The sequence below is a fragment of the Oncorhynchus mykiss genome, chromosome 4 (assembly GCF_057628025.1).
Source record: "Oncorhynchus mykiss isolate SJ-2025 chromosome 4, ASM5762802v1, whole genome shotgun sequence".
Classification (NCBI taxonomy): domain Eukaryota; kingdom Metazoa; phylum Chordata; class Actinopteri; order Salmoniformes; family Salmonidae; genus Oncorhynchus; species Oncorhynchus mykiss.
The window spans coordinates 94,455,474-94,472,500 of NC_143025.1; the positions used below are offsets into that span (position 1 = coordinate 94,455,474).

The 17,027-nt window shown below is 41.4% G+C and overlaps 1 protein-coding gene across 4 annotated transcripts in view; it reads right to left on the reverse strand.

The window, feature by feature from the left end:
• The window catches only part of LOC110521125 (runt-related transcription factor 2), a 223,668-nt gene that overhangs the window by 22,817 nt on the left and 183,824 nt on the right, over positions 1 to 17,027 (reverse strand). For 3 of the 4 annotated variants that reach the window (XM_090233333.1, XM_090233335.1, XM_090233334.1), the window contains exon 5: positions 2,554 to 2,730. The exons of the other annotated variant lie outside the window; for it this stretch is intronic. In XM_090233333.1, coding sequence (XP_090089459.1) covers positions 2,554 to 2,730 — 177 coding nt within the window. The remainder of the gene's footprint in view (positions 1 to 2,553; positions 2,731 to 17,027) is intronic. 4 annotated transcript variants of the gene reach the window in all.

Below are 17,027 nucleotides of genomic sequence, written 5' to 3' on the forward strand. Positions count from 1 at the left end.
AGAGAACACCGTGTAGTGAATACTGTGTCATGCATACTGTGTAGTGAATACTGTGTAGAGAACTAGATCTAGAAGATGGAGCATGTTCAGGCTGTGAGTGTCTCATTTCACTGGATCATTGGTTACCAGGTCTGATGTAACATCCTGAGTAATGACACATTGTATGTTTGTCTCTTCCTGTCTCTCTACTGAGAGAGAGAGAGGGGAGGAGAGAGAGGGGAGGAGAGAGAGGGAGGGAGAGAGAGGAGAGGAGAGGGAGAGAGGGAGGGAGGGAGGGAGGGAGGGAGGGAGGGAGGGAGGGAGGGAGGGAGGGAGGGATGGAGAGGGGGAGGGAGAGCGACAGAGAGAGACAGAGACAGAGACAGAGAGAGAGAGAGAGAGAGAGAGAGAGAGAGAGAGAGAGAGAGAGAGAGAGAGAGAGAGAGAGAGAGAGAGAGAGAGAGAGAGAGAGAGAGAGAGAGAGAGAGAGAGAGAGAGAGAGAGAGAGAGAGAGAGAGAGAGAGAGAGGAGAGAGAGAGAGAGAGATAAAGAGAGAGAGGAGAGAGAGGAGAGAGAGAAACCAAGCATTTTTCTGGCACATGTCCAGCAGAGAAAAGGGTTTTCATTCCGTTTCTGTACTTCACTAATGTCTCAACCGAATCAAACACATTTGCCAAAACTGTAAATATACATAGTTTGAAAATAATAACATGTAAGAAGTATTTTGAAATATTGAATTGTACAGGTAAGGCCAGGCAAGTCAATGCTAGAATAGCACACCTAAAACCACACCTACCACACCTAAAACCATCCAAATATACCATCCACATAGACTCTTATTGTAACCAACAGAGAATAAACTGTAGTGGAACTAAAAGACTAAGTCATCACTGCCTGTATAAGGCTGTGATGACATTGTGGATATTACGGGAAGGGAGAGATGGAGTTACAACAGGACTGATAGATTGGGACAGATCAGAGATGTAGTTACAACAGGACTGATAGATTGGGACAGATCATAGATGGAGTTACAACAGGACTGATAGATTGGGACAGATCAGAGATGTAGTTACAACAGGACTGATAGATTGGGACAGATCAGAGATGTAGTTACAACAGGACTGATAGATTGGGACAGATCAGAGATGTAGTTACAACAGGACTGATAGATTGGGACAGATCAGAGATGTAGTTACAACAGGACTGATAGATTGGGACAGATCAGAGATGTAGTTACAACAGGACTGATAGATTGGGACAGATCAGAGATGTAGTTACAACAGGACTGATAGATTGGGACAGATCAGAGATGTAGTTACAATAGGACTGATAGATTGGGACAGATCAGAGATGTAGTTACAACAGGACTGATAGATTGGGACAGATCATAGATGGAGTTACAACAGGACTGATAGATTGGGACAGATCAGAGATGTAGTTACAACAGGACTGATAGATTGGGACAGGTCAGAGATGTAGTTACAACAGGACTGATAGACATCTGGTATCTGTGTCTATGTGTGTCGGGGGTTAGAGATTATGGTCTCATCTGGTATCTGTGTCTATGTGTGTCGGGGGTTAGAGATTATGGTCTCATCTGGTATCTGTGTCTATGTGTGTCGGGGGTTAGAGATTATGGTCTCATCTGGTATCTGTGTCTATGTGTGTCGGGGGTTAGAGTATTTAAATCTCATCTGGTATCTGTGTCTATGTGTGTCGGGGGTTAGAGTATTTAAATCTCACCTGGTATCTGTGTTAATAGGGGTTAAGAGGGACTGTATTTAAATCTCACCTGGTATCTGACTAAATAAGGGTTAGGAGGGACTGTATTTAAAATTCACCTGGTATCTGTGTTAATAGGGGTTAAGAGGGACTGTATTTAAATCTCACCTGGTATCTGACTAAATAAGGGTTAGGAGGGACTGTATTTAAAATTCACCTGGTATCTGTGTTAATAGGGGTTAAGAGGGACTGTATTTAAATCTCACCTGGTATCTGACTAAATAAGGGTTAGGAGGGACTGTATTTAAAATTCACCTGGTATCTGTGTTAATAGGGGTTAAGAGGGACTGTATTTAAATCTCACCTGGTATCTGTGTTAATAGGGGTTAGGAGGGACTGTATTTAAATCTCACCTGGTATCTGTGTTAATAAGGGTTAGGAGGGACAGTATTTAAATCTCACCTGGTATCTGTGTTAATAAGGGTTAGGAGGGACTGTATTTAAATCTCACCTGGTATCTGTGTTAATAGGGGTTAAGAGGGACTGTATTTAAATCTCACCTGGTATCTGTGTTAATAGGGGTTAAGAGGGACAGTATTTAAATCTCACCTGGTATCTGTGTTAATAGGGGTTAAGAGGGACAGTATTTAAATCTCACCTGGTATCTGACTAAATAAGTGTTAGGAGGGACTGTATTTAAATTCACCTGGTATCTGTGTTAATAGGGGTTAAGAGGGACTGTATTTAAATCTCACCTGGTATCTGACTAAATAAGGGTTAGGAGGGACTGTATTTAAATTCACCTGGTATCTGTGTTAATAGGGGTTAGGAGGGACTGTATTTAAATCTCACCTGGTATCTGTGTCTGCCCTTGGGGGTTGAAGGGGTTGTGTCCAGCGTTGAGCGGCTGTGGTTGGGACTGTGTCGGCACGGCAACCCTCATGGTTGTCTGTCTGATCCTCTCCAGCTCACTGAGACGGTCTGAGAACAGCCCTGTTTTAGGAGACTCCTCTAGCTTCTGACGATGTCCTGTACAACAACAACAATAACAACAACGAGACGGTCTGAGAACAGCCCTGTTTTAGGAGACTCCTCTAGCTTCTGACGACAACAACAATGAGAGGGTCTGAGAAATGAGATACAAGCGCTAGGTCGTTCTCCCACAGAACTGACTGTGAGGCTGGGTGGGGATGGAGAGACTACGAGAGGAGAGGAGGGAGAGGCTGGGTGGGGATGGTGAGAATACGAGAGGAGAGGAGGGAGAGGTTGGGTGGGGATGGTGAGAATACGAGAGGAGAGGAGGGAGAGGCTGGGTGGGGATGGAGAGAATACGAGAGGAGAGGAAGGAGAGGCTGGGTGGGGATTGAGAGAATAGGAGAGGAGAGGAGGGAGAGGCTGGGTGGGGATGGAGAGAATACGAGAGGAGAGGAGGGAGAGGCTGGGTGGGGATGGAGAGAATACGAGAGGAGAGGAGGGAGAGGCTGGGTGGGGATGGAGAGAATAGGAGAGGAGAGGAGGGGGAGGCTGGGTGGGGATGGAGAGAATACGAGAGGAGGAGGAGAGTGTTTTAACTGTCAGATCTGAAAGAGAGCCCTACTTGTTAACATTTGATGAGAGTCACCACTGACTATAGTCACTCAGATATATGAGACAGGTAACCCTGAGTAAGTACCACAGTAGGTACAGGTCTATAAGTAAGGCAGATATGAGACAGGACTACCTCAGTAAGTAAGGCAGATATGAGACAGGTCTACCTCAGTAATATAACAGATATGAGACAGGTCTACCTCAGTAATATAACAGATATGAGACAGGTCTACCTCAGTAATATAACAGATATGAGACAGGTCTACCTCAGTAATATAACAGATATGAGACAGGACTACCTCAGTAATATAACAGATATGAGACAGGTCTACCTCAGTAATATAACAGATATGAGACAGGACTACCTCAGTAATATAACAGATATGAGACAGGTCTACCTCAGTAAGTAAGGCAGATATGAGACAGGTCTACCTCAGTAAGTAAGGCAGATATGAGACAGGTCTACCTCACTAAGTAAGGCAGATATGAGACAGGTCTACCTCAGTAATATAACAGATATGAGACAGGTCTACCTCAGTAATATAACAGATATGAGACAGGTCTACCTCATTAATATAACAGATATGAGACAGGTCTACCTCGGTAATATAACAGATATGAGACAGGTCTACCTCAGTAATATAACAGATATGAGACAGGTCTACCTCAGTAATATAACAGATATGAGACAGGTCTACCTCAGTAATATAACAGATATGAGACAGGTCTACCTCGGTAATATAACAGATATGAGACAGGTCTACCTCAGTAATATAACAGATATGAGACAGGTCTACCTCGGTAATATAACAGATATGAGACAGGTCTACCTCAGTAATATAACAGATATGAGACAGGTCTACCTCAGTAAGTAAGGCAGATATGAGACAGGTCAACCTCAGTAAATAAGGCAGATATGAGACAGGTCTACCTCAGTAATATAACAGATATGAGACAGGTCTACCTCAGTAAGTAAGGCAGATATGAGACAGGTCTACCTCAGTAATATAACAGATATGAGACAGGTCTACCTCAGTAATATAACAGATATGAGACAGGTCTACCTCAGTAATATAACAGATATGAGACAGGTCTACCTCAGTAATATAACAGATATGAGACAGGTCTACCTCAGTAATATAACAGATATGAGACAGGTCTACCTCATTAATATAACAGATATGAGACAGGTCTACCTCGGTAATATAACAGATATGAGACAGGTTGACCTCAGTAAGTAAGGCAGATATGAGACAGGTCTACCTCAGTAAGTAAGGCAGATATGAGACAGGTCTACCTCAGTAAGTAAGGCAGAAATGAGACAGGACTACCTCAGTAATATAACAGATACGAGACAGGTCTACCTCAGTAATATAACAGATATGAGACAGGTCTACCTCAGTAAGTAAGGCAGATATGAGACAGACAGGTCTACCTCAGTAATAGAACAGATATGAGACAGGTCTACCTCAGTAAGTAAGGCAGGTATGAGACAGGACTACCTCAGTAATAGAACAGATATGAGACAGGTCTACCTCAGTAATATAACAGATATGAGACAGGACTACCTCAGTAAGTAAGGCAGATATGAGACAGGACTACCTCAGTAAGTAAGGCAGATATGAGACAGGTCTACCTCAGTAATATAACAGATATGAGACAGGTCTACCTCAGTAATATAACAGATATGAGACAGGTCTACCTCAGTAATATAACAGATATGAGACAGGTCTACCTCAGTAAATAAGGCAGATATGAGACAGGTCTACCTCAGTAATATAACAGATATGAGACAGGTCTACCTCAGTAATAGAACAGATATGAGACAGGTCTACCTCAGTAAGTAAGGCAGATATGAGACAGGTCTACCTCAGTAATATAACAGATATGAGACAGGTCTACCTCAGTAATATAACAGATATGAGACAGGTCTACCTCAGTAATATAACAGATATGAGACAGGTCTACCTCAGTAAGTAAGGCAGATATGAGACAGGTCAACCTCAGTAAGTAAGGCAGATATGAGACAGGTCTACCTCAGTAATATAACAGATATGAGACAGGTCTACCTCAGTAATATAACAGATATGAGACAGGACTACCTCAGTAATATAACAGATATGAGACAGGTCTACCTCAGTAAGTAAGGCAGATATGAGACAGGTCTACCTCAGTAAGTAAGGCAGATATGAGACAGGTCTACCTCACTAAGTAAGGCAGATATGAGACAGGTCTACCTCAGTAATATAATAGATATGAGACAGGTCTACCTCAGTAATATAACAGATATGAGACAGGTCTACCTCAGTAATATAACAGATATGAGACAGGTCTACCTCAGTAAGTAAGGCAGATATGAGACAGGTCTACCTCAGTAATATAACAGATATGAGACAGGTCTACCTCAGTAATATAACAGATATGAGACAGGTCTACCTCGGTAAGTAAGGCAGATATGAGACAGGTCTACCTCAGTAAGTAAGGCAGATATGAGACAGGTCTACCTCAGTAATATAACAGATATGAGACAGGACTACCTCAGTAATATAACAGATATGAGACAGGTCTACCTCAGTAAGTAAGGCAGATATGAGACAGGTCTATCTCAGTAAGTAAGGCAGATATGAGACAGGTCTACCTGAGTAATATAACAGATATGAGACAGGTCTACCTCAGTAATATAACAGATATGAGACAGGTCTACCTCAGTAAGTAAGGCAGATATGAGACAGGTCTACCTCAGTAATATAACAGATATGAGACAGGTCTACCTCAGTAATATAACAGATATGAGACAGGTCTACCTCAGTAAGTAAGGCAGATATGAGACAGGTCAACCTCAGTAAGTAAGGCAGATATGAGACAGGTCTACCTCAGTAATATAACAGATATGAGACAGGTCTACCTCAGTAATATAACAGATATGAGACAGGTCTACCTCAGGAATATAACAGATATGAGGCAGGTCTACCTCAGTAATTAAGGCAGATATGAGACAGGTCTACCTCAGTAATATAACAGATATGAGACAGGTCTACCTCAGTAATATAACAGATATGAGACAGGTCTACCTCAGTAAGTAAGGCAGATATGAGACAGGTCAACCTCAGTAAGTAAGGCAGATATGAGACAGGTCTACCTCAGTAATATAACAGATATGAGACAGGTCTACCTCAGTAATATAACAGATATGAGACAGGTCTACCTCAGGAATATAACAGATATGAGGCAGGTCTACCTCAGTAATTAAGGCAGATATGAGACAGGTCTACCTCAGTAATATAACAGATATGAGACAGGTCTACCTCAGTAATATAACAGATATGAGACAGGTCTACCTCAGTAATATAACAGATATGAGACAGGTCTACCTCAGTAATATAACAGATATGAGACAGGTCTACCTCAGTAATATAACAGATATGAGACAGGTCTACCTCATTAATATAACAGATATGAGACAGGTCTACCTCAGTAATATAACAGATATGAGACAGGTCTACCTCGGTAATATAACAGATATGAGACAGGTCTACCTCAGTAATATAACAGATATGAGACAGGTCTACCTGAGTAATATAACAGATATGAGACAGGTCTACCTCAGTAATATAACAGATATGAGACAGGTCTACCTCAGTAAGTAAGGCAGATATGAGACAGGTCTACCTCAGTAATATAACAGATATGAGACAGGTCTACCTCAGTAATATAACAGATATGAGACAGGTCTACCTGAGTAATATAACAGATATGAGACAGGTCTACCTCAGTAAGTAAGGCAGATATGAGACAGGTCTACCTCAGTAATATAACAGATATGAGACAGGTCTACCTCAGTAATATAACAGATATGAGACAGACAGGTCTACCTCAGTAATATAACAGATATGAGACAGGACTACCTCAGTAAGTAAGGCAGATATGAGACAGGTCTACCTCAGTAATATAACAGATATGAGACAGGTCTACCTCAGTAATATAACAGATATGAGACAGGTCTACCTCAGTAATATAACAGATATGAGACAGGTCTACCTCAGTAATATAACAGATATGAGACAGGTCTACCTCAGTAATATAACAGATATGAGACAGGTCTACCTCAGTAATATAACAGATATGAGACAGGTCTACCTCAGTAATATAACAGATATGAGACAGGTCTACCTCATTAATATAACAGATATGAGACAGGTCTACCTCGGTAATATAACAGATATGAGACAGGTTGACCTCAGTAAGTAAGGCAGATATGAGACAGGTCTACCTCAGGAATATAACAGATATGAGGCAGGTCTACCTCAGTAATTAAGGCAGATATGAGACAGGTCTACCTCAGTAATATAACAGATATGAGACAGGTCTACCTCAGTAATATAACAGATATGAGACAGGTCTACCTCAGTAATATAACAGATATGAGACAGGTCTACCTCAGTAAGTAAGGCAGATATGAGACAGGTCTACCTGAGTAATATAACAGATATGAGACAGGTCTACCTCAGTAAGTAAGGCAGATATGAGACAGGTCTACCTCAGTAATATAACAGATATGAGACAGGTCTACCTCAGTAATATAACAGATATGAGACAGGTTGACCTCAGTAATATAACAGATATGAGACAGGTCTACCTCAGTAATATAACAGATATGAGACAGGTCTACCTCAGTAATATAACAGATATGAGACAGGTCTACCTCAGTAATATAACAGATATGAGACAGGTCTACCTCAGTAATATAACAGATATGAGACAGGTCTACCTCAGTAATATAACAGATATGAGACAGGTCTACCTCAGTAATATAACAGATATGAGACAGGTCTACCTCAGTAATATAACAGATATGAGACAGGTCTACCTCATTAATATAACAGATATGAGACAGGTCTACCTCGGTAATATAACAGATATGAGACAGGTTGACCTCAGTAAGTAAGGCAGATATGAGACAGGTCTACCTCAGTAAGTAAGGCAGATATGAGACAGGTCTACCTCAGTAAGTAAGGCAGAAATGAGACAGGACTACCTCAGTAATATAACAGATACGAGACAGGTCTACCTCAGTAAGTAAGGCAGAGATGAGACAGGTCTACCTCAGTAAGTAAGGCAGATATGAGACAGGACTACCTCAGTAAGTAAGGCAGATATGAGACAGGTCTACCTGAGTAATATAACAGATATGAGACAGGTCTACCTCAGTAAGTAAGGCAGGTATGAGACAGGACTACCTCAGTAATAGAACAGATATGAGACAGGTCTACCTCAGTAATATAACAGATATGAGACAGGACTACCTCAGTAAGTAAGGCAGATATGAGACAGGACTACCTCAGTAAGTAAGGCAGATATGAGACAGGTCTACCTCAGTAATATAACAGATATGAGACAGGTCTACCTCAGTAATATAACAGATATGAGACAGGTCTACCTCAGTAATATAACAGATATGAGACAGGTCTACCTCAGTAAGTAAGGCAGATATGAGACATGTCTACCTCAGTAATATAACAGATATGAGACAGGTCTACCTCAGTAAGTAAGGCAGATATGAGACATGTCTACCTCAGTAATATAACAGATATGAGACAGGTCTACCTCAGTAATATAACAGATATGAGACAGGTCTACCTCAGTAAGTAAGGCAGATATGAGACAGGTCTACCTCAGTAATATAACAGATATGAGACAGGTCTACCTCAGTAAGTAAGGCAGATATGAGACAGGTCTACCTCAGTAATATAACAGATATGAGACAGGTCTACCTCAGTAATATAACAGATATGAGGCAGGTCTACCTCAGTAAGTAAGGCAGATATGAGACAGGTCTACCTCAGTAATATAACAGATATGAGACAGGTCTACCTCAGTAAGTAAGGCAGATATGAGACAGGTCTACCTCAGTAAGTAAGGCAGATATGAGACAGGAGTACCTCAGTAATATAACAGATACGAGACAGGTCTACCTCAGTAATATAACAGATATGAGACAGGACTACCTCAGTAAGTAAGGCAGATATGAGACAGGACTACCTCAGTAAGTAAGGCAGATATGAGACAGGTCTACCTCAGTAATATAACAGATATGAGACAGGTCTACCTCAGTAATATAACAGATATGAGACAGGTCTACCTCAGTAATATAACAGATATGAGACAGGTCTACCTCAGTAAGTAAGGCAGATATGAGACAGGTCTACCTCAGTAATATAACAGATATGAGACAGGTCTACCTCAGTAATATAACAGATATGAGACAGGTCTACCTCAGTAATATAACAGATATGAGACAGGTCTACCTCAGTAAGTAAGGCAGATATGAGACATGTCTACCTCAGTAATAGAACAGATATGAGACAGGTCTACCTCAGTAAGTAAGGCAGGTATGAGACAGGACTACCTCAGTAATAGAACAGATATGAGACAGGTCTACCTCAGTAATATAACAGATATGAGACAGGACTACCTCAGTAAGTAAGGCAGATATGAGACAGGACTACCTCAGTAAGTAAGGCAGATATGAGACAGGTCTACCTCAGTAATATAACAGATATGAGACAGGTCTACCTCAGTAATATAACAGATATGAGACAGGTCTACCTCAGTAATATAACAGATATGAGACAGGTCTACCTCAGTAAGTAAGGCAGATATGAGACATGTCTACCTCAGTAATATAACAGATATGAGACAGGTCTACCTCAGTAAGTAAGGCAGATATGAGACATGTCTACCTCAGTAATATAACAGATATGAGACAGGTCTACCTCAGTAATATAACAGATATGAGACAGGTCTACCTCAGTAAGTAAGGCAGATATGAGACAGGTCTACCTCAGTAATATAACAGATATGAGACAGGTCTACCTCAGTAAGTAAGGCAGATATGAGACAGGTCTACCTCAGTAATATAACAGATATGAGACAGGTCTACCTCAGTAATATAACAGATATGAGGCAGGTCTACCTCAGTAAGTAAGGCAGATATGAGACAGGTCTACCTCAGTAATATAACAGATATGAGACAGGTCTACCTCAGTAAGTAAGGCAGATATGAGACAGGTCTACCTCAGTAAGTAAGGCAGATATGAGACAGGAGTACCTCAGTAATATAACAGATACGAGACAGGTCTACCTCAGTAAGTAAGGCAGATATGAGACAGGTCTACCTCACTAATATAACAGATATGAGAAAGGGCTACCTCAGTAATATAACAGATATGAGACAGGTCTACCTCATTAAGTAAGGCAGATATGAGACATGTCTACCTCAGTAAGTAAGGCAGATATGAGACAGGTCTACCTCAGTAATATAACAGATATGAGACAGGTCTACCTCAATAAGTAAGGCAGATATGAGACAGGTCTACCTCAGTGAGTAAGGCAGATATGAGACAGGTCTACCTCAGTAATATAACAGATATGAGACAGGTCTACCTCAGTAGTATAACAGATATGAGGCAGGTCTACCTCAGTAAGTAAGGCAGATATGAGACAGGTCTACCTCAGTAATATAACAGATATGAGACAGGTCTACCTCAGGAAGTAAGGCAGATATGAGACAGGTCTACCTCAGTAATATAACAGATATGAGACAGGTCTATCTCAGTAAGTAAGGCAGATATGAGACAGGTCTACCTCAGTAAGTAAGGCAGATATGAGATAGGACTACCTCAGTAATATAACAGATACGAGACAGGTCTACCTCAGGAAGTAAGGCAGATATGAGACAGGTCTACCTCAGTAATATAACAGATATGAGACAGGTCTATCTCAGTAAGTAAGGCAGATATGAGACAGGTCTACCTCAGTAAGTAAGGCAGATATGAGACAGGACTACCACAGTAAGTAAGGCAGATATGAGACAAGGTCTTCAGTCAGGTAATTCTGGGGATTGCATTGCTGTGTGCTCGATTTATTACATCTGCAAGCTACGGGTGTGGCAGAAATAACCACTAATTTAAAAGGGTGTGTTCAACTATAATTTATTAATAACCATTGACTTCACACACAGTCAGAATTTAACCCTTACCCTAACCCATCACACACAGTCAGAATGTAACCCTTACCCTAACCCATCACACACAGTCAGAATGTAACCCTTACCCTAACCCATCACACACAGTCAGAATGTAACCCTTACCCTAACCCATCACACACAGTCAGAATGTAACCCTTACCCTAACCCATCACACACAGTCAGAATTTAACCCTTACCCTAACCCATCACACACAGTCAGAATTTAACCCTTACCCTAACCCATCACACACAGTCAGAATGTAACCCTTACCCTAACCCATCACACACAGTCAGAATTTAACCCTTACCCTAACCCATCACACACAGTCAGAATGTAACCCTTACCCTAACCCATCACACACACACAATCATAATGTGTGTGTCTCTCATCTCATTACTGTGTGTTGGAGCTGGCCAGTCCATCAAAGAGTTTCCATCAAAGAACAGACAGACAGACAGACAGACAGACAGACACAAAGGAGCTCTGTTACTATGGAGATCCTTCTCCTACAGAGGAATCCTGACACGATGAGCAGAGAGGTGTGAAGGACATACTGGTGATTCTACTCTGAGACCAGTGTGTTACACCCTGATCTGTTTCACCTGTCTTGTGCTGGTCTCCACCCCCCTCCAGGTGTCTCTGTTACTATGGAGATCTTTCTCCTACAGAGGAATCCTGACACGATGAGCAGAGAGGTGTGAAGGACATACTGGTGATTCTACTCTGAGACCAGTGTGTTACACCCTGATCTGTTTCACCTGTCTTGTGCTGGTCTCCACCCCTCCACCAGGTGTCTCCCATCTTCCCCATTATCCCCTGGGTATTTATACCTGTGTTCTCTGTTTGTCTGTTTCCAGTTCATTTTGTCCCGTCAAGGTTTGCCAGTGGTTTTCCTATGTCTGTTTATTGTTCTAGTCTCGCCGGTTACAACCTTTTTCCTGTCTTGACCCTGAGCCTGCCTGCCGTCTATGTCTGCCAGCTATTTACCTGGATTACAAACCCATGTCTGTCCAGCTATTTACCTGGATAACAAACCCATGTCCTCAACCTGCTTTCTGCCAGCAGCTGTGTATTCAATAAATCTCACCCTGAACCATCTGCCTCCCATGTCTCCATCTGGATCTCACCCTGAACCATCTGCCTCACGTGTCTCCATCTGGGTCTCACCCTGAACCATCTGCCTCACGTGCCTCCATCTGGATCTCACCCTGAACCATCTGCCTCACGTGTCTCCATCTGGATCTCACCCTGAACCATCTGCCTCACATGTCTCCATCTGGGTCTCACCCTGAGCCTTGATCCAGGAAGACTTGGAGAACACAGGGAGAGACAGCGAGAGGAAGTTGAGAGAAAGGAGAGATGCGGTGAGACATAACAAGAGGCAGGGGAGGAGAGAGATGTGGGGAGACAGGAAGACAAGCAAAGAAGAGAAGTACATTAAGAGATTTAGATGTGTGTGTGTGTGTGTGTGTGTGTGTGTGTGTGTGTGTGTGTGTGTGTGTGTGTGTGTGTGTGTGTGTGTGTGTGTGTGTGTGTGTGTGTGTGTGTGTGTGTGTGTGTGTGTGTGTGTGTGTGTGTGTGTGTGTGTGTGAGAGAGAGAGAGAGAGAGAGTCTGGAGTCATGGTGTCCCTGAATTGTGCTGAGTCCACACTACTGAGCCTCCCTGAACAGGCAGGCTGGAGAAACAATTAGACACAGCTTTAGTGACCGAATGTACAGAGCTTTACACTGTAATGGTCACAGAATGTACAGAACTTTACACTGTAGACAGTGACAGAATGTACAGAACTTTACACTGTAATGGCCACAGAATGTACAGAGCTTTACACTGTAGACAGTGACAGAATGTACAGAACTTTACACTGTAATGGTCACAGAATGTACAGAGCTTTACACTGTAATGGTCACAGAATGTACAGAGCTTTACACTGTAGACAGTGACAGAATGTACAGAGCTTTACACTGTAGACAGTGACAGAATGTACAGAGCTTTACACTGTAGACAGTGACAGAATGTACAGAGCTTTACACTGTAATGGTCACAGAATGTACAGAGCTTTACACTGTAGACAGTGACAGAATGTACAGAGCTTTACACTGTAGACAGTGACAGAATGTACAGAGCTTTACACTGTAATGGTGACAGAATGTACAGATCTTTACACTGTAATGGTCACAGAATGTACAGAGCTTTACACTGTAGACAGTGACAGAATGTACAGAGCTTTACACTGTAATGGTCACAGAATGTACAGAGCTTTACACTGTAATGGTCACAGAATGTACAGAGCTTTACACTGTAGACAGTGACAGAATGTACAGAGCTTTACACTGTAGACAGTGACATAATGTACAGAGCTTTACACTGTAATGGTCACAGAATGTACAGAACTTTACACTGTAATGGTCACAGAATGTACAGAGCTTTACACTGTAATGGTCACAGAATGTACAGAGCTTTACACTGTAGACAGTGACAGAATGTACAGAGCTTTACACTGTAGACAGTGACAGAATGTACAGAGCTTTACACTGTAGACAGTGACAGAATGTACAGAGCTTTACACTGTAGACAGTGACAGAATGTACAGAGCTTTACACTGTAATGGTCACAGAATGTACAGAGCTTTACACTGTAATGGTCACAGAATGTACAGAGCTTTACACTGTAGACAGTGACATAATGTACAGAGCTTTACACTGTAATGGTCACAGAATGTACAGAGCTTTACACTGTAGACAGTGACAGAATGTACAGAGCTTTACACTGTAGACAGTGACAGAATGTACAGAGCTTTACACTGTAATGGTCACAGAATGTACAGAGCTTTACACTGTAGACAGTGACAGAATGTACAGAGCTTTACACTGTAGACAGTGACAGAATGTACAGAGCTTTACACTGTAATGGTCACAGAATGTACAGAGCTTTACACTGTAATGGTCACAGAATGTACAGAGCTTTACACTGTAATTACACTGTATTTTGCAACATGACATCCTATAATGTAAATAGATTTTTATTTGGATTTCATGTAATGGACATACACAAAATAGTCCAAACTGGTGAAGTGAAATAAAAAAATGTACTTGTTTAAAAAATATATATTATTTTTTTTAATGAAAAGTGGTTTGTGCATATGTATTCACCCCCTTTGCTATGAAGCCCCTAAATAAGATCTGGTGCAACCAGTTACCTTCAGAAGTCACATAATTAGTTAGATAGCACAAGGTGTACTATTTGAGTGTCACATGATCTCAGTATATATACACCTGTTCTGAAAGCCCACAGAGTCTGCAACACCACCAAGCAAGCGGCACCATGAAGACCAAGGAGCTCTCCCAACAGGTCAGGGACAACGTTATGGAGAAGTACAGATCAGGGTTGGGTTATAAAAAAATATCTGAAACATTGAACATCCCACGGAGCACCATTAAATTCATTATTCAAAAAATGTTAAGAATATGGCACCACAAGAAACCTGCCAAGAGACGGCCGCTCACCAAAACTCATAGACCAGACAAGGAGGGCATTAAAAGAAAGAGACCAAAGATAACAAAGAGACCAAAGATAACCCTAAAGGAGCTGCAAAGCTCCACAGCGGAGATTGGAGTATCTGTCCATAGGACCACCTTAAGTCGTGCACGGCACATTGGTGGTCGCCAAAAGGCATGTGGGAGATCTCCAAACATATGGAAGAAGGTACTCTAAACATCTTGAACATCTTGAGCATCTTGGCCATGTTCTGTTATAATCTCCACCTGGCACAGCCAGAAGAGGACTGGCCACCCCTCATAGCCTGGCTCCTCTCTAGGTTTCTTCCTGGGTTTTGGCCTTTCTAGGGAGTTTTTCCTAGCCACTGTGCTTCTACACCTGCATTGCTTGCTGTTTGGGGTTTTAGGCTGGGGTTCTGTACAGCACTTTGAGATATCAGCTGATGTAAAAAAGAGCTATATAAATACATTTGATTTGATTTACTCTGGTCAGATGAGAATAAAGCTGAGCTTTTTGGCCATCAAGGAAAATGCTATGTCTAGGAGCAAACCAAACACCTCTCATCACCCTGAGAACACCATCCCCAGTGAACACCAAATATCCCAGTGGCTAGATGTGCCAAGCTTATAATGACATATCCAAAGAGAATTGCAGCTATAATTGCTGCAAAAGGTGTCTCTACAAAGTATTGACTTGGGGGGAGTGAATAGTCATGCCCACTCAAGTTCTGTTTTTTTGACTTATTTCTTGTTTTTTTCACAATAGAAAATATGTTGCATCTTCAAAGGGGTAGGCATGTTGTGTAAATCAAATGATACAATCTCCCCAAAAATCTATTTTAATTCCAGGTTGTAAGGCAACAAAATAGGTAAAATGCCAAGGGGGTGAATACTTTCACAAGCCACTGTAATAGTAGACGTAGAAGCAGTAGTAGTAGTACTAGTAGTATCAGTTGTGGTAGTAGTATAAGTAGTAGTAGTAGCAGTAGCAGCAGCAGTAGCAGAAGTAGCAGTAGTAGTAGTAGTAGCATCAGTAGTAGTAGTAGCAAAAGCATTATTAGCAGTAGTAGTAGTAGTAGCAGCAGTAGTAGTAGTTGTAGTAGTAGCAGCAGTAGTAGTAGTAGTAGTAGCAGCAGTAGTAGTAGTAGTAGTAGCAGCAGTAGTAGTTGTAGTAGTAGTAGTAGTAGTAGTAGTAGTAGTAGTAGTAGTAGTAGTAGCAGCAGTAGTAGTAGTAGTAGTAGTAGTAGTAGTAGTAGTAGTAGTAGTAGTAGTAGTAGTAGTAGTAGTTGTAGTAGTAGCAGCAGTAGTAGTAGTAGTAGTAGCAGCAGTAGTAGTAGTAGTAGTAGCAGCAGTAGTAGTTGTAGTAGTAGTAGTAGTAGTAGTAGTAGTAGTAGTAGTAGTAGTAGTAGTAGTAGTAGTAGCAGCAGTAGTAGTTGTAGTAGTAGTAGTAGTAGTAGTTGTAGTAGTAGTAGTAGCAGTAGTAGTAGTAGCAGTAGTAGTAGTAGTAGCAGTAGTAGTAGTAGTAGTAGCAGTAGTAGTAGTAGTAGTTGTAGTAGTAGTAGTAGTAGCAGCAGTAGTAGTAGTAGTAGTAGCAGCAGTAGTAGTAGTAGTAGTAGTAGTAGTAGTAGTAGCAGTAGTAGTAGTAGTAGTAGTAGTAGTAGTAGTAGTAGTAGTAGTAGTAGCAGCAGTAGTAGTAGTAGTAGTAGTAGTAGTAGTAGTAGCAGTAGTAGTAGTAGTAGTTGTAGTAGTAGTAGTAGTAGTAGTAGTAGTAGTAGTAGTAGCAGCAGTAGTAGTAGTAGTAGTAGTAGTAGTAGTAGCAGTAGTAGTAGTAGTAGTAGTAGTAGTAGTAGTAGTAGTAGTAGTAGCAGCAGTAGTAGTAGTAGTAGTAGCAGCAGTAGTAGTTGTAGTAGTAGTAGTAGTAGTAGTAGTAGTAGTAGTAGTAGTAGTAGTAGTAGCAGCAGTAGTAGTTGTAGTAGTAGTAGTAGTAGTAGTTGTAGTAGTAGTAGTAGCAGTAGTAGTAGTAGCAGTAGTAGTAGTAGTAGCAGTAGTAGTAGTAGTAGTAGCAGTAGTAGTAGTAGTAGTTGTAGTAGTAGTAGTAGTAGCAGCAGTAGTAGTAGTAGTAGTAGCAGCAGTAGTAGTAGTAGTAGTAGTAGTAGTAGTAGTAGCAGTAGTAGTAGTAGTAGTAGTAGTAGTAGTAGTAGTAGTAGTAGTAGTAGT